The sequence below is a fragment of the Equus asinus genome, chromosome 2, assembly GCF_041296235.1.
Source record: "Equus asinus isolate D_3611 breed Donkey chromosome 2, EquAss-T2T_v2, whole genome shotgun sequence".
NCBI lineage: Eukaryota > Metazoa > Chordata > Mammalia > Perissodactyla > Equidae > Equus > Equus asinus.
Genome location: NC_091791.1, coordinates 63,295,110 through 63,315,677, shown reverse-complemented (window position 1 = coordinate 63,315,677; position 20,568 = coordinate 63,295,110). Strand labels below are relative to the sequence as shown.

General features: G+C 48.6%; 2 protein-coding genes across 14 annotated transcripts in view; both read left to right on the top strand.

The window, feature by feature from the left end:
• Positions 1–1,524: 1,524 nt before the first annotated feature.
• On the top strand, positions 1,525–20,565 carry DUSP13B (dual specificity phosphatase 13B). Of its 13 annotated transcripts, none has more exons than XM_070490841.1 (8): positions 1,525–1,678; positions 2,529–2,746; positions 4,022–4,229; positions 6,642–6,746; positions 7,851–7,949; positions 11,459–11,745; positions 19,173–19,393; positions 20,109–20,565. In XM_070490841.1, exons 3-8 carry the CDS (start codon positions 4,143–4,145, stop codon positions 20,309–20,311), a joined length of 1,002 nt encoding a protein of 333 aa, XP_070346942.1. In that variant the 5' UTR covers positions 1,525–1,678; positions 2,529–2,746; positions 4,022–4,142; the 3' UTR covers positions 20,312–20,565. The 13 variants fall into 13 exon arrangements, with proteins under 13 accessions (XP_070346942.1, XP_044613471.1, XP_070346898.1 ...); XM_044757536.2 differs by having other exon boundaries at positions 1,526–1,678; positions 11,572–11,745; XM_070490797.1 differs by having other exon boundaries at positions 1,528–1,736; positions 2,457–2,746; positions 4,027–4,229.
• The window catches only part of DUSP29 (dual specificity phosphatase 29), a 56,134-nt gene continuing 54,820 nt past the window's right edge, over positions 19,255–20,568 (top strand). The window contains exon 1 of the mRNA XM_070490883.1: positions 19,255–19,393. The gene's annotated coding sequence lies outside the window, so the exon portion shown is untranslated. The remainder of the gene's footprint in view (positions 19,394–20,568) is intronic.

Here is a 20,568-nt window from a genome sequence, read left to right as displayed (position 1 = left end):
CTTTTACAATAGTCACGAGGCTGCTCTGTCAGCACAGTGATTGATGGAAACGGCAGATAGGTCTGCTGTCTCAGTGAACGCCGCGGGGTGGCAGGTGTGTTGCCTCAGGCTGGGGGGGGGGGGGTCACAGATGAGCGCTGCAATTGGTTCCCAGCCTAAAGAAAGTGCTTAGTCTTTAAGGAGATGCCTTAAAGGTTGGGAGGGGGAGGGAAGTTGCACCTTTATCTCAAGGGCCTTTTGCTCTTGCCATAGGGAATCTCCAAAGCAGATATGCAACGCATGCTTAACGGCCTTGGTCAGGCCCTTTTGGAAAGACAAGGTCAGGCCGAATTAGGTTTACACCAAATGGCTTCCTCATATACTCCAATATATCCTATTACTTGCCATTTTTACTTGTCAAAGGGATGTCACAATGTGACCTTTCCCCTCAAGCTGGACTCAGGGCCAGGAGGAGCTGAGAGCCTTCCCACTGCCCCCATTAGGGCCTTCATGCAATCACCTGAGAATGGGCAAGACCTCTCCTTTGTTCTGCCAATAACTAACTCTGGCGGAAGGACAGATACAGACCTTCCTCAGTTTCTGTTGTGGGGACAAAAGCCCTTACAGGCAGAGGAATCTCCCTCCCACCTCAAAAATGTTTCTGATGACAGGCCCTTTGGCTTTTCAGAAAGTCTAGAGCAATATTCACCTCCCTTCTTCCCTTTTGACATACATGGCCCCTTTCAGCCTTCTCTTTTGAGAAATCAGCCATCTTCATTACAGAACCATTGTTCAAATGTTCCATCATGAACCCTGTGGGCACCCTTTAGATGAGGTCCTCTATGCCTCCTCTCCACATTTCTCCAACTCTACAACTCAGAAAACTTCCCCAGGGCCTGAGAATCCAGAGGCTCATCCAACAGTCATATGGTTCCCACCTAGTTTGTGACCCACCCAGACCTAAAAACTTTTTCGATCATTCATCCTTGGAGCCAACAACCTCCTCTCCACCCTGGATCTCTACTTTAATTCAGTCTTCAGAACCAAATAACCTTATTCAGGGCTCTAAATCTGTTACTTCAACAAATTTGTATTTTTATTTTTATTGAATTTATGATAGTTTACAACCTTGTGAAATTTCAGTTGTACATCATTGTTTGTCAGTCGTGTTGTAGGTGCACCACTTCACCCTTTGTGCCCACCCCCCACTCCCCCTTTCCCCTGGTAGCCACTAATCTGTTTTCTTTGTCTACATACTTCAACAAATTTTTACAGCATCTACTATGTGTTAGACACAGAACATCGTTTATTTCATTTAATCCTCACAATTCTCTAAGGTAGGTGTAATTATCCTTACTTTACAGATGAAGAAACTGAGGTTGAGAGATAAAGTAACTTGCAGAGGTATGTCTGATTCCATGTTGTCACAGAGTTTGGGGGTGGGGAGACTTGGGGAGGAAAAGGTCCTGTTTTCTCTACAGGCCTCTGTGACTTGCTGAGTCACTTGCTGCTGTCCCACCTGTTCCTGCCAATCTCCAGGAAGGAGAAATGACACTGGAGAGACAGAGAGGAGTGACCGCAGTGACAGAGGGGTGGGTGGGCTGGCTCATGGCTGAGGCCTTTCTCCCAGAGCTGAGGGGAGATGCCGAAGCTACGCCTTGCCCCAGTGTCCTGGAACTGGAGGAGCTCCTGAGGGCAGGCAAGGTTTCTTGCAGCCATGTGGACGAAGTTTGGCCCAACCTTTACATAGGAGATGCGTGAGTGGTAGCTGGCCCAAGAGGTGTGGGGGTGGGGACAAGGAGAGATAGTTCTTGGGCTCTTTATCAGAGATGAGGGTGGAGTGGGAACAAGCAGAAATAGTTCTGCTCTGAGTATCCCAGGCCAGGGATTTTCGGCGGGACCCTCATGTGCTGAGGATAGTGCAGTGACCAGGTGCGGCCACCAGGGGGAGCAGGAACTTTGCGTGCCTGAAAGATGGGCACTCCTGGAGGTTCCTGGAGTCTTCTGGCACAACCGACAACTGGCGAGTCTGGGGAATGGTGGTTTGGGGTATGAGATGGGGTGACAGAGAGTTCCCTTTCCGGGCCCCAGCCTCCCTCCTCTGGATATAGAGTGAGTGAGGAAGCCTGACTGAAGGTGAATCAGGGGAGGTGTCGCTTCTAAACGTCTGCAAATTAGAAGCAAGTATGAGGTAGCGGCCAGGAGAGGCCGGATGTGATGTGTGTGGGAGAGCACGCAGTGGGAAGGGAGGGGCAGCTGGGTCCCAGGACTGAAGCAATCCTTTCCTTCCTGTCTTGGACAAGGCAGGGGCAAGTGGCCTCAGCAAACAAAGAGGGCCTAAAGATAACTCTTTGTGCCACCAATTCTTCCATCAGAGAGCTCTGAGGGTGGGGCTGTGAGCTGTGGACCCCAGCTCAAGCTTGCTGGGTTCCTTCCAACTCCCTTTGGACCCTAACGGCTCCATCCCTCTGAAGCAGGGGGCCCAGCAAAGCCACCTTCCTGGACCCCGTGACTCAGCCAGCATCCAGCCCCTTTCCTCCCCTTCCCAGGACCACGGCAAATAACCGCTTTGAGCTATGGAAGCTGGGCATCACCCACGTGCTGAATGCCGCTCATGGGGGCCTCTACTGCCAGGGCGGCCCTGACTTCTACGGCAGCAGTGTGACCTACCTGGGGGTGCCAGCCCCTGATCTCCCTGATTTCGACATCAGTGCCTACTTCTCCTCCACAGCTGACTTCATTCACCGTGCCCTCAGCACACCTGGGGGTAGGAGTTGGGGTCTGAACCCTTATTCCAGCCTGCTCAGTCATGGGGGGGATGTCTGGTTTCCCCTCAAACATCAGTATCCTCCCGTCCCTAGTTTTTAAAAAGTCATCAGGTTTTTAAAAATCCTCTGCTCAGTGCTCTAGCAATTTATCCAACTGCATTGTTTCACAGATGAGGAAACTGAGGCCTAGAATACAAGGTCATGCCATGGATTAGAGGCAGACCTGCGGCTGGAAGCCAGGCTCCATCCCTCTGAAGCAGGGGGCCAAGCAAAGCCACCTTCCTGGACGCCACGCCACGGCTCAGCTAACATCCAGCCCCTTTCCAACAAAGGAGCTTGGGAAAGAGGGAGCCCCTGCTTTGTGCTCATCCTGGCTGAGAGCTCTGCCTTTGCTACCTGACCCTGGGCAAGCCACTGTCCCTCTCTGGATTTCAGTTTCTCATCTATGTGATGGGAAAGACAAAACTATGGCTCATAACACTTTTTAATATCCAAAGCACTTTGACATCATTTGTTCTTCATCCATTCGTTCACCAGCTAGTTATTATCTTCTGTGTACCAGGCACCGAGCTAGATACTGGGAATCCACACTTAGACATGGCAGGGTCCTTGTCCTCATGGAAAGACAGCCAAAATGGGAAGTATTATGAGTGCTACTCGTATGAGTGGACAAATGTGAAGAGCTACAGGAACACAGGGTAGGAGTGCTCAGAGGATCAGGGAAGCAGGAGGACTTCCCTCTACAACATGGCACATACAGAAAAGGATGAACTGCTCTGTGATTCAAGTGATACCATGAGTGGTCAGGAAAGCTTCTGCGTGGAAGCCACGTCTCAGCCAAAACCTGATGGATGAGTAGTAGAAGTTAGTCAGATCAAGAACAGGGAAGAGTCTTACAGGTAGTTGAAATAGCATGTGCTAATGCTGGAGGCCAGAGATTATGACAGCTTCAAGGAACTGAAAGTTACCCAGTGTTCCTAGAGCTGAGAGTTGGGGTGGGATGGCCTGAGATGAGGCTGCAGGTTCAGCAGGGGCCAGCTCACAGAGGGTCTTATAAGCCATGTTAAGGAGTTTGGACCCCATCCCAAGGGTAAGCAAAACAAGTATCGGTCTACCCATTTGACAGATCAGGAAACTGAGGTCCATAAAGGCTGAATGACTTGCCCAGGGTCACAGATGCACCTCAGGAAGAGCAGGGTGAGGAACTTGGGTGTCCACCGCAGCCCCTGGGCCAGCTGGTGGGAAAGGGTCTTTAACCAGGATGTCTTCCTCAGCCAAGGTCCTGGTGCACTGTGTGGTAGGTGTGAGCCGCTCTGCCACACTGGTCCTGGCCTACCTCATGCTGCGCCAGCACCTGTCCCTGCGGCAGGCAGTGATCACCGTGAGGCAGCGCCGATGGATCTTTCCCAACCGAGGCTTCCTCCGCCAGCTCTGCCAGCTGGACCAGAAGCTGCGGGGTGCAGGCCAGAGCTGAGGGGCCAGGTAAGGGCTGGGCAGGATGTGAGGAGGCAGGGGGAAGGGCTGAGTGCAGTTAGAAGTGAGGTCGGGTGAGGGCCTGGGGAAGGAGAATGGAGGGGGAGGCCAATGAGAGCTGGAAGTGAAAGGTCAGGTGAGGGGCTGGCCAGGGGCAAGGCCACAATTGGAAGAAAGTGTTCAGGTGAGGGCTGGCAGGGGACATGGATGGAACCAGTTCTGAGGTTGGTTGTTGGGGCCATGTGTGGCCTGAAGTCAGGATTGAAGGCGGCCTGGCCCACTCCCCAAGCTGCTGGGCTCCCCTCACCAACCCAAGGTCTCAACAGGGCCTCGCTGAGGCAACCTCCAGTAGGATCCTCTCTCCCAGCCCACCCAGATTCTTCAGACCCCAGAGAAGATGGAAAGGCTAGGGAGGAAAGGGGTAGAAAGCATGGAATAGAAGAGGTGAGGCCTTCCTCCCTGGTCCTGATGCTGACATGCCCTGCCTCCTTGGCTGAAAGCCTTTGGGGCTCACCTGAACCCCACCAAGGCAGCAGCACAGCCAATCCTGGCACCTGAGGGCTGTCTAGACCTCTGCATCCCTTCCCCTCAGGTCTGGACCCCAGCTACAGCTCTGGGGAGGAAGTGTGGCTGAAGCTATGAATCCAGGCTTAGTTAATTCTCATGTCAGCCCTGCCTCACCATTCCCACCATGAGGAAGGAGAAAGGTGCTCCTACCCCCAGCCAGGACCTCCTCACACAAACGTTGCTCGATACAAAGTTCTCCTGTCATCGGGTTATTCAGTTCTCTGCCTTGGACCTAGACCCTGGTCCCTACCTGCCCCCTCCCCCAATCTGAGCTCAGAGTTCTACAGAAGGACCCTCCCTAACCTCCCTCCCTCTCTGGTTCTGGTGACCCCTTTAGGACAAAAAGGTCTTCATGAAGTTTATCCAGACTCCTTCCTGCTTCCATTTACTCCCTGCCTTCTTGTTCTGTGTTCAGTGCATTTGGAGCAATAGCAGATGGTCCTTAAGATGCACAAGGGGAACAGATCCCCAGTACCTCCTCTCTCAAGCCTCCTCCCTCCTGCTGGAGGTTCCAGTGTCCGCGGCTGCCCAGTAGAAGGAGTTGGGCTCCGCTAGCAGCAACACTACTTCTCAGGCTCCCAGCTCGCAAATGCTTGCCAGGTGCTGCTTCAGTGTCTTCAGCATCAGCCCGGTGTTTTCCTCCAGCTCAGCGGGGAGGAGGCAGAGGTGTCTCTTCCCAGGGTGGAGTGGTTGTGGAGACACCAGGATGGTGAGGGAGCTGCAGTGTGCCCACTGCTCTTCTTCTCCCACCATGCCCAGGCTGGGTCTATCCCTGTCTGGCTTCAACAGCCTGCCTTCCTCATATTCATATCCACCCCCACCCGCCCCCGAGGGCGATCAGCTGGGGGTTAGGACTCCAGGGCTGCACTCTGCTCCCCCTACCCTGCTTCCAGCTCCTACTCCTTCCCTCCTCTCACTTCGGGTGTGCTCCCACCCACTGACTCAGAGGGGCTGCCTGCTCTGGATGGGTGACTGCCCTAGGATTTCCTGGGAATTGGGAGAGCAGCAGCTTTCTCCTCCTGCCAAGAGTTTCCAGGGCATGGCCAGAATCTCCTCCTGCCCCCTACCCACAGGAACTGTTTTTGTCTCCGAATGCATACCAGCCCAACCAAAGGGGAGCATTTTAGTAATATCGACCCCTTCCCACAGGCTATCAGGAGGATGAGCATTTGGTGGATGGGGATTAGGCTAGGACAGAGGGTTGAGAGTTTGGGGGTGAGTGTAATGGAAGAAAATTAGGGTTATAGCTGGGGTTGGGATTAGGCCTTGGCTGAGCTGGGTGGGAAACTTGTGGGGAGTTCTGCAGGTATGGGGAGCCAAGAGGAGGGCAAGAATGGCATGTTCCCATCCTACTCTCTTTCCTCTACACAGGTATTGGGAACCTGGCAGAGCAGCAGATCTCTGATCATGCCCAGTTACCCCACTTCCTTGGCCTGGGGCCGTTATACCCTGACCTCCAACCTCAGCATCTTTCCCATCAGGCAGCTAGCTTTGGGGGAGTCAGTTGGGCTACAGCACTGCACACTTCCTGGGGGTGCCATCTACCAAATAGTCTGTGCAACTGGAGCCCCCAGGAGTTGTGCAGTGTGCAGCTTGTGCAGCTGTACACAGCAGCCCTGGGGCTAGGGACTCTGAAAGATGAGGGGGCCATGGGGACAATCATTTCTCTCCATGACCCCTGGGCCCCAAACCTGCCTCCTCATCTCTCCCAGCACCCATACCCACTTGACCTTACACAGAAGGCTCAATGCAGAAGCAGATTTAGGTGGCAGCTCTTGCTTCTGCCCCGATGAGTCCCAGACAATCTGGGCCTTGGTTTACCTGCTTGTAACGTGGAGCTCATCTCTCCTCCAGAGCTGGTCCCTATACCCTGCCACAGGGTTCTGCCATTTTGCTACCCTGGCACTGGCGCTGCTGGTGCTGCTGCAGGCTCTGGCCCAGGTGGATACCCAGAAGATGGTAAGAGCCCAGTGTGGGGCCTGCCCTGGAGCTTGCTAATCCATCTGCTTCCTCCAGCTGCCTGCACTCCCTCTCAGCCACTGTCTTTGGTCCCCACAGGTGGGAATGGGCTGGCCTCTCAGCCAAGACCTGAGACTTCTCAGCCAGGGACCCCAAGTCCCCTTGTTGGGGAGGATAGGAGGAGAGCAGGAGGGGATTCTAAGTGTTCATGATAGCTCTTGGCCACACCTGCTTCCACCATCTCTCCCCAGGGCTCAGGGAGCCCCAGCAGGGGCTCATCTCAAGCTCCCTGGAGCTCAGAATTCAGAGACCCAGTGTTGGGGTGGCTGTGGGTATGCACATGTCTCTGTGTGCTTCAGTTCTCTGGGAGTGTGAGTGGGGAAGAGTACTGAAGTATGGGTATATGAGGAGGGTCTCTGGATAGCAGGGAGGGTTCTTAACAGGCCCAAATCCAAGGTCCATAACTGATCACAGTTAGCCTTAGGAGGGACCTTAAAGCCCATCTTGCTGGCCTCAGAAGACAGTGGGGCCTGAGCCAGAAATGCCTTCTGGGGGAGAGAGGAACTCAGCAGAAGGCAGAGTGGCTTCTGGATACACAGCTTCTGGCTGCAGGCCAGGGCTGGGCTAAAGACCTGCTCTGAACCCTACTTACACCTTTGTCTGTTTGCCTGCCTGCACTTTCCTCAGCTTGAGTGTTCTAGTTCTTAATCTTGGGCCAGTGCTGTAATCCTCATCTCCCAACTAAGGGCCCCTGGAACCTGGGTTCTGATGTTTGTGATTTGGGCTAGTCTCTTCCCTGTCCTCCTCCATGGAAAAGCCTTCTAGCTTTAACTTTCTGCCCATGGTCCACACCACCCTTAAAGGCCAAGGGAGCTTTTAAAATGGCTTATTCTATCTTCCTTCTCCCTGCCCCACAATCAACATTCACATATACATGTACTACAGGCAGACCCCTGCCAGGCTGCCTCTGCTCCCAGCAGAGCCAAGTGCCCAGCTGGGCTTGCTGTGCCATGGGACCAGTGGGTGAGTTGGGAGTGGCAGAGGGAGGCCAGAAGAGGGGAGCAGCACATCATACTTTATAATTAAACTCAAATCAAAAAATAGAAACAGCATCAAGTGTGCGGAGACAGGCGGCTGGAAGCCGGCAGCACAAAGTGCCCGTCAGAGAAGACTACAGCCTGGGCCAGATACCCCTACAGGTGGGTGAGTGCTCCTATTTCAGGGGGGCTACAGAGCATGCTGGGTAATGAGGGCCAGGGCACCTGTGTCAGTGTGCGTTGTGGGGGAGATTTGGTTAGACTGGGGGACTAGTCTGCCTGTCGGGGTCAGACATAGAGGCACAGACAAAGCACTGTAGAGTCAGAAAGATCTGGGCTTGAACCCTGGCTCCTATGCTTATTGGTTGTGTGACCTTGGGCATATTGCTTAATCTCTCTGAGCCTCAGTTTCCTAATCTGTAAAATAGGGATGATAATATTACCTGCCTCATAATGGTACTGTGAAGATTCATTGAGAAAATGTAAGCACTTAGCTGTCTGATACATAATACATCCTTAGTAATTGGTGAAATATAATAATAATTATTGGTGGACAGAGGAGGAAATGTCAGCAAACACAGAGATAGAAACCAAGCCTCACTGTCCAGTGGGGAAGTTACCCAGGATATGGCTGAGGCTTGAAAGAGTAAGAGTAATAATAGTTGTGATAGTAATAGCAAGATGCACCATTTACTGGGCATCTACCATGAGCCACACCCTATGGGAAGTGGTTTACATTTACCATCTCATGGAGTTGTCACAGCAGCCCCACTGAGGAAACTGGCTCAGAGAAGACACACAGAAACAAGTGCCAGACCCAAGACCTCCTCCAGGTCTGCTCTCCTCCAAGGCCTGCATGCTGAGTGCACAGACCCACTGGCAGCTGACCATTAGCAGCCCACCTGCCTTCCTCCCAAGGCTTCCTTCACTAGACTCCCCACTTGTCCTGCCCTAAGATCTCTGGCCTCACCTGTCCTGTGGCCACAGTCCTGCCTGCTCTGCCTTGGGAGGAGGAAGCAGAAAGAATGGGCAGGAGGGAAGACCAAGGGGAACATCTCTGGAGCTGCAGCTGAGAAGGTGGATGGCAAACATCTTCCCCCCTGCCCTGAGGAGCCTTGTGCCTTGGCCTGAGCTGCCGGCATGCAGGGTGGTTTGCCAGGAGGCTGTGGAAGAGCACGAGCTCCTGTGAGAGGTTGGGAGATAGAGGCAACTGGGGAGAGCAACATAGAGAGGAGGAAAGATACAAAAACACAGAAAACAGGTGTCTGCATTTATCAATAGCAGCAGCACCAGAGCGGGAAAACCACTGCCCACAGAGGCAGCTGTTCAGCTTCGCGGGAGAGGCAGGAAGGAGGCAGAATGAAGGCTAGAGAGAAAGGGGAGAAGATCCAGGCCGGGCCCTGTCTCCACTGGACATTGGGCCCTTGCTTCACCCTGTGGTGGCAGAGGAGATGTGGGAGGAAGTGTCAGGCAGGGTCCTTGGCAGTTCTAGTTGTAGGGGCTGCAGAAACCAGAGGAGCTGCTGCAGCCACCCACTCCCCTTCCTTGGATGTGCCTGGAGCTTGAAGGATGAGTCACTGGGTAGGGGGCTGGGCCTCACTCTGGCTGGCAAGGCAGGCTGGACCCCCAGTGGGATAGAGCAGACAAGGGGGGTACATCCATGAGCACCAGGAGTGAGGCCCTGGGTGGGACCTGACAAGGAGTATCCCTAAGTCCAAGGAAAAGCCCCTATCTCCAGATCTGGCCTAGGGCCCCTAGGAGGCTGAGGAGTGGGCTGTGGCCTAGCAGTCCCTTTGCTGGCTCCTCCTCCCCCCAGGAGCCTCTAGAAGGATCAGGGTCTAGCTCTGTCTCAGCTGGAGCCTGGCTGCCTGCTCACTGACACAACTGGGCTGTGAGGCACTGACTAACCACTAGGCGGCAGCCTCACCCCACACCAAGTTCAGAGGCCTGAGCCAGCGCCTGCCAGGCTTCCCAGAGCCCCATCTGGTCCTGCCTGGGGCTCATGAAGCACCAGCTGGCAGCTCCAGACCACTATGGCCATTGGACAACCTTGGTGCCTGGGGGCTTCTCCCACCCCAACACACTACATTGCTCTCTGCCCTGTAGTTACTGCATCCCAGCCACTCCTCTCTCATTCTCAGATCAGACCCCCAGAGAATCCTGAAAGTCAGGGAAGGCCAGGATCTTCAACATGAGAAAGAGAAATTATGACCCAGACAGGAGCAAAGATTTCCTCCAAGACACAGAAAAGAGTTGAGGCCAGACTCTCCTCCCTCTTTCTAAAGTTCTCTTTCCATCACTCAGGTAGCCTCCCATCTTCGTGGGAGTTCCAAGGCCAAGAGCCTTTAATCCCAGAGACACCAAGCAGAGAGGGAGCCTGGGGTTTGGAAGGACCACATGTCTGTCCATAGCAGCCTAGGTCTGCTCTCAGGCCCCACCCCCGTGGGCTCCAGGGAAGGATTTGGAATTCTAGCCGCTTCACAGCGTTTGTGTTCTGGGCAGAACCTGCCCAGCCCTGTTCCGCTCACCTGCTGAGTCCTGTCCCTGCACCTATTCCCCCACTCCCGGTCCCAGACCATGCCCTAGGTAGGTGGCAGGCCACTCAGCCTGCCCTGAGAGGTCACAGTGAGGGATGAGGGGAAAATCCGGGTCTTCACTTCCACCCTGCCCACCGGCTGCCCGCTGGGTGAGCTTGGCCAAGCCAGTGGCCTCCTGGGTGCCCGTTTCCCTTCCCGGTCCTGGCATCGCCTACCAGAGAGGAAAGACGTTCTTCCCAGTTTGTACCTTCCCTAGCTACTGGTTGAAGGGGCCAGAGACAGTTAGCCAAGATAAGCACTCCTTCCCAGCACGGCACCAGACCCAGGTTCTGGTGCCACTGACATCCCAGCTCTGCAGGGTCCCGGACTTCCTCAGTCAGCTGACTCCTGACAGAACCCACCTCACCTGGGTGAGGCCTGACCTGCAGCGCTGGCCTGAGTCACGGGGGTAAGGAAGAAAATCCCAGGGCCTATAGGCAGTTATGTAACAGTAACACCAAGTCTCCCCTACAGAGATGGATAAGTTAGTGACCACTCTCTGGAGTCCTCAAAGATGGTAACTGGAAGGCTTGGGGATGGAACTAAAGGAGCACAGAACTGGATTAAAATCCCAAATGGCTTTAGGCATCACTGTAAAAAATTCTCTCTGAGCTTCAGCTTCCTCCTGTGTAAAATAGGGACCTACCACAAATGAGGCACCAGGCCCAGAAGAGGCATTAGCTCCTTTAGTATGGAAATACTAATAATCGTCAGTTCATAGCCCAAGCACCTCATTCCAGAGATGGACTCTGCCCTCAAAGCACCTGAAACTGGGAGGGGATGGGGGCCTGAAGAGCAGCCTGGAAGTAGCAGAGAGGGGGCTTGAGAGGAGCTGCCCAGATTGTGGGGGCCTTCCTACATGCCATCTGAGGGCCACAGCCATCTGGGGTCTCCATCCCTACAAAGTACCAAGTGACCAGCGACTTAAGGGGTGGGGTTTGCACTGACCAGTTGCCACAAAGGGAACTCCAGGGGCCCCTTGGCCAGAGCTTCCAACATCAGGGGACTCTGGAGAGGGCCAGAGGGCTTCCCTTGTTCCCTGGGGAAAGGGTCTGGGCCTCAGCCCGGCTGAGCTGGTAAATAACCTCATCTAAAATAGGTGAGGCCCTTCCCTGGGGCACCTGGGCACTCTACCATGCCTAGGCCTCCCCCTCAGCTGGACCCACCTGTGGAGAGCCTGCCCCAGCCACTGCGGTGTCCACTCTGTTCCAGGATGGACTCACTGCAGAAGCAGGACCTCCGGAGGCCCAAGATCCACGGAGCAGTCCGGGTGCCTCCATATCAGCCACCCACGCTGGCCTCGCTGCAGCGCTTGCTATGGGTCCATCGGGCCGCCACGCTGAGCCACATCAATGAAGTCTGGCCCAATCTCTTCCTGGGAGATGCGTAAGTACAACCCATGGTGAGAGGTGAAGGGAGCAGAAGGGGAGCTTTTCCCGGAGCCCCCTAGGGGCAGAGGTGGCACCCTCTTTTCCTCCCACCATCTCACTCCATATGTTTCTTTCCTTTTATATTATTCTTTTAACTATGGAAATACAACACATGTAAGAAAAGTGCGGAGAGTACATACGAACTATTTCACCACCTATGTCAAGAAAAAGGACATTATTTGTGCCCAGAAGCCCCCGCTGAACCCTTCTCATCATAACCCTCTGGATAACCACTATCTAAGTGTTGAAATAAATATTTTCTTGCTTTTCTTTATAGTTTTACTGTGTATGTACCTACAATGTAGTTAGTTTTGCCTGTCTTTAAAAGGTATATAAATGGAATCATATTGTGTGTGTTTTGTGCCTGGCATCATTTGCTCAAAATTGTAAGATTCACCCATGTTATTATGTGTAGCTGCAGTTCATTCATTTTTCATTGCTGTATACTACTTGATTGTATGAATACACCATAGTTTATCCATTCTATTGTATATGGACATTTGAGTTGCTTCCATTCTTTGGCTATTATAAACAGTGATCCTAGGAACATTCTAGTACATGTGTCCTGGGTACATACCCAAGAGTTACTTTAGGGTGTATATATAGAGAGTAGAATTGTGAGTCATTTTCCCTAAAAGTTTTCTTAAAATTTAGAACATATGAATCAATATACGTGGATTTTAGAAATTTTCCTTAATATTTAGAAAATATGGATCAATATCTTGGTAACCATATGGCAAATATGCTGTTCTCCCCCCACACAGATAACCAGTAATAAAAATCCTTGTTTACTTGTTTTTTTAACCATTTTTAAAGTGTAAAGTACATAGTACAGTACATTTTTTTATTGAGTTTATGATAGGTTACAACCTTGTGAAATTTCAGTTGTACTTTATTGTTTGTCAGTCGTGTTGTAGGTGCACCCCTTCACCCTTTGTGCCCATGCCCCACCCCCCCTTTCCCCTGGTAGCCACTAATCTGTTCTCTTTGTCCACATGTTTAAATTCCTCATGTGAGTGGAGTCATACAGAGATTGTCCTTCTCTATCTGACTTATTTCACTTAACATAATTCCCTCAAGGTCCATGCATGTTGTTGTGAATGGGATGATTTTATTCTTTTTTATGGCTGGGTAATATTCCATTGTATATACATACCATATCTTCTTTATCCAATCATCAGTTGATGGGCATGTAGGTTGCTTCCATGTCTTGGCTATTGTAAATAATACTGCAATGAACATAGGGGTGCATGGAACTTTTGGAATTGCTGACTTCAAGTTCTTTGGATAGATATCCAGTTGTGGGATGCCTGAGTCAGTTTGCACTCCCACCAGCAGTGTATGAGGGATCCTTTTTCTCAACAACCTCTCCAACACTTGTTACTTTTTGTTTTGGTTATTTTTGCCATTCTAATGGGTGTAAGGTGATATCTTAGTGTAGTTTTGGTTTGCATTTCCCTGATGATCAGTGATGATGAACATCTTTGCATGTGCCTATTGGCCATCTGTATGTCTTCTTTGGAGAAATGTCTGTTCATGTACCCTGCCCATTTTTTGATCAGGTTGTTTGAGTTTTTGTTGTTGAGTTGTGTGAGTTATTTATATATTATGGAGATTAACCCATTGTCAGATATATGACTTGCAAATATTTTTTCCCAATTAGTGGGTTGTTTTTTTGTTTCAATCCTGTTTTCCCTTGCCTTGAAGAAGATCTTTAGTTTAATCAGGTCTCATTTGTTTATTCTTTCTATTGTTTCCCTTGTCTGAGAAGACAGGGTGTCCAAAAAGATCCTTTTAATACTGATGTCAAAGAGTGTACTGCCTACATTTTCCTCTAGAAGCCTTATGTCTCACCTTTAGGTCTTTGATCCACTTTGAGTTTATTTTTGTGAGTGGTGAAAAAGGATGGTCAATTTTCATTCTTTTACATGTGGCTTTCCAGTTTTCCCAGCACCATTTGTTGAAAAGACTTTCTTTTCTCCATTGTAGGCCCTCAGCTCCTTTGTTGAAGATTAGCTGTCCATAGATGTGTGGTTTTATTTCTGGGCTTTCAATTCTGTTCCATTGATCTGTGCACCTGTTTTTGTACCAGTACCGTGCTGTTTTGATTACTGTAGCTTTGTAGTATGTTTTGAAGTCAGGGATTGTGATGCCTCCAGTTTTGTTCTTTTTTCTCAGGATTGCTTTAGCAATTTGGGGTCTTTTGTTGCCCCATATGAATTTTAGGATTCTTTGTTCTATTTCTGTAAAGAATGTCATTGGGATTCTGATTGGGATTGCATTGAATCTGTAGATTGCTTTAGGTAGTATGGACATTTTAACTATGTTTATTCTTCCAATTCATGTACATGGAATGTCTTTCCATCTTTTTATGTCCTCATCCATTTCTTTCAGGAAAGCCTTGTAGTTTTCGTTGTGTAGGTCCTTCGCTTCCTTAGTTAAATTCACCCTGAGGTATTTTATTCTTTTTGTTGCAATTGTGAATGGTATTGTGTTCTTGAGTTCTTTTTTTGTTAGTTCGTTATTAGAGTATAGAAATGCTACTGATTTAGGTAAGTTGATTTTATATCCTGACACTTTGCTGTAGTTGTTGATTATTTCTAAAAGTTTTCCAGTGGATTCTTTGGGGTTTTCTATATATAAGATCATGTCATCTGCAAACAGCAAGAGTTTGACTTCTTCCCTTCCTATTTGGATTCCTTTTATTCCTTTCTCTTGCCTAATTGCTCTGGTCAAAACCTCCAGTACTATGTTGAATAAGAGTGATGATAGAGGGCATCGTTGTCTCGTTCCTGTTTTCAGGGGGATAGCACTCAGTTTTTGCCCATTGAATATGATGTTGGCTGTGGGTGTGTCATATATGGCCTTTATTTTGTTGAGGAAATTTCCTTCTATGCCCATTTTGTTCAGAGTTTTTATCATAAATGGCTGTTGGATCTTGTCAAATGCTTTCTCTGCATCCATTGAGATGATCATGTGGTTTTTATTCCTCAATTTGTTGATGTGGTGTATCACGTTGATTGATTTGCGGATGTTGAACCATCCCTGAGTCCCTGGTATGAATCCCACTTGATCATGATATATGATCCTTTTGATGTATTGTTGAATTCGGGTTGCCAAAATTTTGTTGAGAATTTTTGCATCAATGTTCATCAGTGATATTGGCCTGTAGTTCTCCTTTTTCGTGCTGTCCTTGTCAGGCTTTGGTATCAGCGTGATGTTGGCCTCGTAAAATGTGTTACAAAGTGTTCCATCCTCCCTAATTTTTTGCAGTGGCTTGAAAAGTATAGGTATTAAATCCTCTTTGAAAGTTTGGTAGAATTCCCCAGGAAAGCCGTCTGGTCCTGGGGTTTTATTTTTTGGGGTGCTTTTGATTGCTGTTTCAGTCTCCTTCCTTGTGATTGGTGCATTCAGACTGCTTCTTCTTGACTTAGCTTTGTGAGATTGTAAAAGTCTAAGAATTTATCCATTTCCTCTAGGTTATCCATTTTGTTGGCATATAGTTTTTCATAGTATTCTCTTATAATCCGTTGTATTTCTGTGGAGTCTGTTGTTATTTCTCCTCTTTCATTTCTAATTTGTTTATTTGAGCTTTCTCTCTTTTTTTCTTTGTAAGACTGGCTAGGGATTTGTCCATTTTACTTATCTTCTCAAAGAACCAGCTCTTTGTTTCACTGATCTTTTCTACTGCCTTTTTTGTTTCAATAGCATTTATTTCTGCTCTGATTTTTATTATTTCTCTCCTTCTGCTGACTTTGGGCTTTGTTTGTTCTTCTTTCTCTAATTCAGTTAGGTGTAATTTGATGTTGCTTATTTGGGACTTTTTTTGTTTGTTAAGGTGTGCCTGTATTGTGATGAATTTCCCTCTTAATACAGAGTTTGCTGTATCCCAATTGAGTTGGTATGGCATGTTATCATTTTAATTTGTCTCCAGATATTTTTTGATTTCTTCTTTAATTTCTTCAATGATCCATTGCTTGTTCAGTAGCATATTATTTAGTCTCCACATCTTTGTGCCTTTCTCAGCTTTTTCCTTGTAATTCATTTCTAGCTTTATAGCATTATGATCGGAGAAGATTCTTGTTATTATTTCAATTTTTTAAAATTTATAGAGGCTTGCCTTGTTTCCCAACATATGGTCTATCCTTGAGAATGTTCCATGTGCACTTGAGAAGAATGTGTATTCTGCTGTTTTTGGATGGAGTGTTCTATATATGTCTATTAAGTCCAACTGTTTTAGCTTTTCATTTAATTCCACCGTTTCCTTGTTGATTTTCTGTCTGGATGATCTGTCCAATGATGTAAGTGGGGTGTTGAGGTCCCCTACTATTATTGTGTTATTTTTAATATCTTCTTTTGGGTTTTTTAATAGTTGCTTTATGAACTTTGGTGCTCCTGTGTTGGGTGCATAGATATTTATAAGCGTTATTTCTTCTTGATGTAGTGTCCCTTTGATCATTATATACTGACCCTCTATGTCTCTCTTTACCTGCCTTATCTTGAAATCTACTTTGTCTGATATAAGTATTGTGACACCTGCTTTCTTTTGTTTGCTATTAGCTTGGATTGTCATCTTCCACTCCTTCACTGTGAGCCTGTGTTTGTCGTTGGAGCTGAGGTGTGTTTCCTGGAGGCAACAGATTGTTGAATCTTGTTCTTTAATCCATCTCGCCACTCTGTACCTTTTTATTGGAGAGTTCAATCCGTTTACATTGAGGGTGATTATTGATGCGTGAGAGCTGAATGCTGTCATTCTGTCACTTGTTTTCCGGTTTTCCTGCATTACCTTTGTTTCTTGTCCTGTGTGTTTTGGCCTACCCATTGACTTCTGCAGTTTCTTATTTCCTTACTTATGTTTTGTGTCTCTGTTCCGTTTTTAAGGTTAGTGGCTACCCTGAAGCTTGTATTCAGAATCTCGTGTATAACATAGTCCATTTTCTGGTGGCCTCTTATTTCCTTAGCCTAAACTGATTCAGTCCCTTTCCTCCTTCCCTCCTAAGTTATTCTTGTCATCTCTTATTCCATCTTGTGTTGTGAGTTTGTGGTTAAAGTGATAAGATTGTCTTTGTTTTTGGTGTTTTCATTCCCTTTATCCTAATGCTATAGTTGTATATTTGATATACTATTCTGATTCTATCTATTTGTCTCCTTACTCTGTGTTTTGTGACCCCTTTCTCCCTTTTTTCTTTTTTCAGGTATGAGGGCCTTCTTGAGGATTTCTTGTACGGGGGGTCTCGTGGCTATGAACTCCCTTAGTTTTTGTTTGTCTGGGAAAGATTTAATTTATCCCTCATATCTGAAGGATATTTTTGCTGGATAGAGTATTCTTGGCTGAAGATTGTTATCTTTTAAAGCTTTGAATATGTCATTCCAATCTTTCCTAGCTTGTGAGGTTTCTGCGGAGAAATCCTCTGAAAGTCTTGTAGGGGTTCCTTTGTAGGTTATTTTCTTCTGCCTTGCTGTCCTGAGTATTCTTTCTTTGTCATTCACTTTTGCCAGTTTTACTACTATATGCCTTGCAGTTGGTCTTTTTACATCGACATATCTAGGAGACCTGAAAGCTTCCTCCACACATATTTCTCTCTCATTCTCTAGATTTTGGAAATTCTCTGCTATTATTCCTTTGAGCACACTTTCTGCTCCATTCTCCTTCTCGTCGCCCTCAGGGATTCCAATTATTCTTATATTGCATTTCCTCATTGAATCGGCTATTTCTCGGAGATTTTCTTCATTCCTTTTTATTCTTAATTCTCTCCTTTCCTCTGTCTGGACCCATTCAGCCTGTCTATCTTCGATTATGCTCATTTGCTCCTCTATGGCATCCACACAGGCACTCAAGGAATCAGTATTCTGTTTTATCTGATCCATTCTATTTTTCATCTCTAGTATTTCTGATTGATTCTTCTTGATAGTTTCAGTCTCTTTTGTGAAGTAACTCCAGAACTCCTTAACTTGTTTCTCTATATTTTCCTTTACCTCCTTGAGTTTTTTGACAATAGCTATTCTGAATTCATTTTTGTTTAGTTTACTTATTTCTGAGTCCTCAGGGCATAACCCTGGGTGCTTGTTTTCCCTCTGGTCTGGAGATTTGATGAATTGATGGATGCTGGAAGAAGGAGGGGTCTTTCCCATGGTGATATTATTCGGTTGCAGTTACAGCCTATCAGCACTAGATGGGCTTCAAGAGCTGCGTATTGCGAGTCCTCCATCTTCAGCCGAGATGGCGGCGCACAGCATGGGTTGGGGGAGGGAGGAGCACCTTCTCTTGCGCTCAGACCTGGTTTCCTGATGAGCTCCCACTATTTGCTCTCCTGGGGTCTTGGCTTGCTGAGGTTACCCCACATGAAAGCTTTCTCCCATTAGAGGGCTTCTGTCTGGGCTGCACGGTGTGGGAGTCCTGGGTGATCCTGTGGATGTGAAGCCCCTCCCCAACTCCCTCCCTCACAGAGCCTCCCACTGTAGCGATCCCAGTCATTAGGGGAGAGAGTGAAGATCTCTCTTACCCTGTTCCAGCTCCTCTGAGGGGGTCTCCAGCCTCTCCGCCCTCTGTCGTTTGGCTGCTGTGGGTCTCCAAGGATTTCTGTGCTAGTATGATTTTTTTTGGTTGGAATATGGTTGCTCTTCTTTTGTTGTATGTTGGAGGGGAGAGAGTCCCGGGCAAGCTCACTCCACCATGACTCTGACATCCTCCCTTGTTTAATTTTTTTAAAATGCATGCACACATACACACCATATGCTTTTCCACAATTATTTTTTTTTTTACAAAAATAGTGTCACTTTATAATCCCATTTTGTAATCTGCTTTATAGAGAAAGCTTTTTTAATGGAATTACACAACATATTTATAAAACATTTTAAAACAATGTTCTGTTTTGTATCCTGCATTTTTCAGAGGTTCTCAATATAGCACAAACATCTTTCCTTGTTTACCTACATGCATCTACCACATTTTAGTAGTTGCATGGTATTTCACTTAGCTATACCATACTCAATCTCCTATTATAGGATATTTAGGGATTTTTTTTCCTCAATTTTTCACTATTTTAAGTATCATTAGTTCCAGTTTACATATATCTGTGGGCACATTTTGGATTCTTTCTTTTATTAAGTTCCTGGACAAAAACTTGCTGGGGCGAAGCATGTATACATTTTCAAGGCTTTTGAAGCATATGGCCAAACTGCTCTCCAGAAAAGTTGGCCTGAGTGAAAGGGAGTCTTAAACTCCAACTAGAGGAGCCCTTTCACCCCATGCCAGTTCACTGGTTCCAGTCTCACCCTTGGAGGGGGATGGCAGAGGAGGGAAGGAGGCAAGTTCCAACCCAGCCAGAGCTGACCCACTGAGCTCTCCCCAACCTCCCAACTCCTCCTGTGCCCTCCCTCCAGGTATGCAGCCCGGGACAAGAACAAGCTGACCCAGCTGGGCATCACCCATGTCGTGAATGTCGCTGCAGGCAAGTTTCAAGTGGATACAGGTGCCAAGTTCTACCATGGAATGCCCTTGGAGTACTATGGCATTGAAGCCGATGACAACCCCTTCTTTGACCTCAGTGTCTACTTTCTGCCTGTTGCTCGATACATCCGAACTGCCCTCAATATTCCCCAAGGTGAGCTGCTGTGGAAGGCACTGGGGTGGAGGTGGGGGTGGGAGAAGGATTTGGGACTATCCAGTTTTCTGGTAGCACTGATGGGTGTGGTGGCCAGAGCCACAAACCCCTTCAACAACCCTCTCACCCCATGAGGCAAATAGCTACTACCATTTAGTGAGCATCCCTTTCTGGAACACCCTGAAAACCAACAATCACAGACATAACTAAAGTCCAGTGTGGTTGTCAGTGTAACCATATTCCTCAGTAAGAGGTCAGGTGTTGGGCAGAAAGTACAGGACCTAGCAAAGGCTGAGCAGGCCCCTCTAAGATGAGGCCTTGGTATAGGCCTGCAGGGCCAGAGGAGAGAGCAGAACTAGGGGTAAAGGGAGGTACAAGGACACCCCCTGTAATCTATCATAAACCCAGGGGACTCCAGGAGTACTGTCCCCCTCCACTCCACAAGAGTTGCAAAGGATGCCAGAGGAAGCATCTTGGACCAAGAGAAGAGAATCCCAGCTGTTAATGTTAGCACTGCTACTAACTTGCTGGGTGACCTTGAACCGGTACCTTTCCCTCTCTGGGCCCCAGCTGCCCCATCAGACAGTGAGGACAGTGTCAGTATTCCAGGACGCTGTGATAGGTGGGCTGAAGGATGGCCAGAAGCATCCCTGATTCCCAAACGGGTGAGCAGTACAAGGACAGGTAGCTGACGTTAGGTTGGGTCTCCACACAGGCCGTGTGCTGGTACACTGCGCCATGGGGGTAAGCCGCTCTGCCACTGTTGTCCTGGCCTTCCTCATGATCTACGAGAACATGACGCTGGTGGAGGCCATCCAGACGGTTCAGGCTCACCGTGATATCTGCCCCAACTCGGGCTTTCTCCAGCAGCTCCAGGTTCTGGACAACCGACTGGGGCGGGAGACGGGGCGACTCTGACCTGGTGGGCAGCCAGGAGCCCTAACTCTCTGTCCAGCATGGCCTGACCCAACCAGCCTGGCCCTGGGGATAGCAGCCTCTGCTGTTTCCAGCGACCTTGAGATGTAAATAGCAAGTGGGGGCTTAGCTGAGGCAGAGGCAGGGAGAGCCAGGTGGTGACCTTTAGCAGGTGGATTTCCCTGACCCAGTCTAGAGATTCTTTATGCAAAAGAGAGTTCAGTCTGTCTCTATAATAAAAGGTTCATCATAATAAAGAC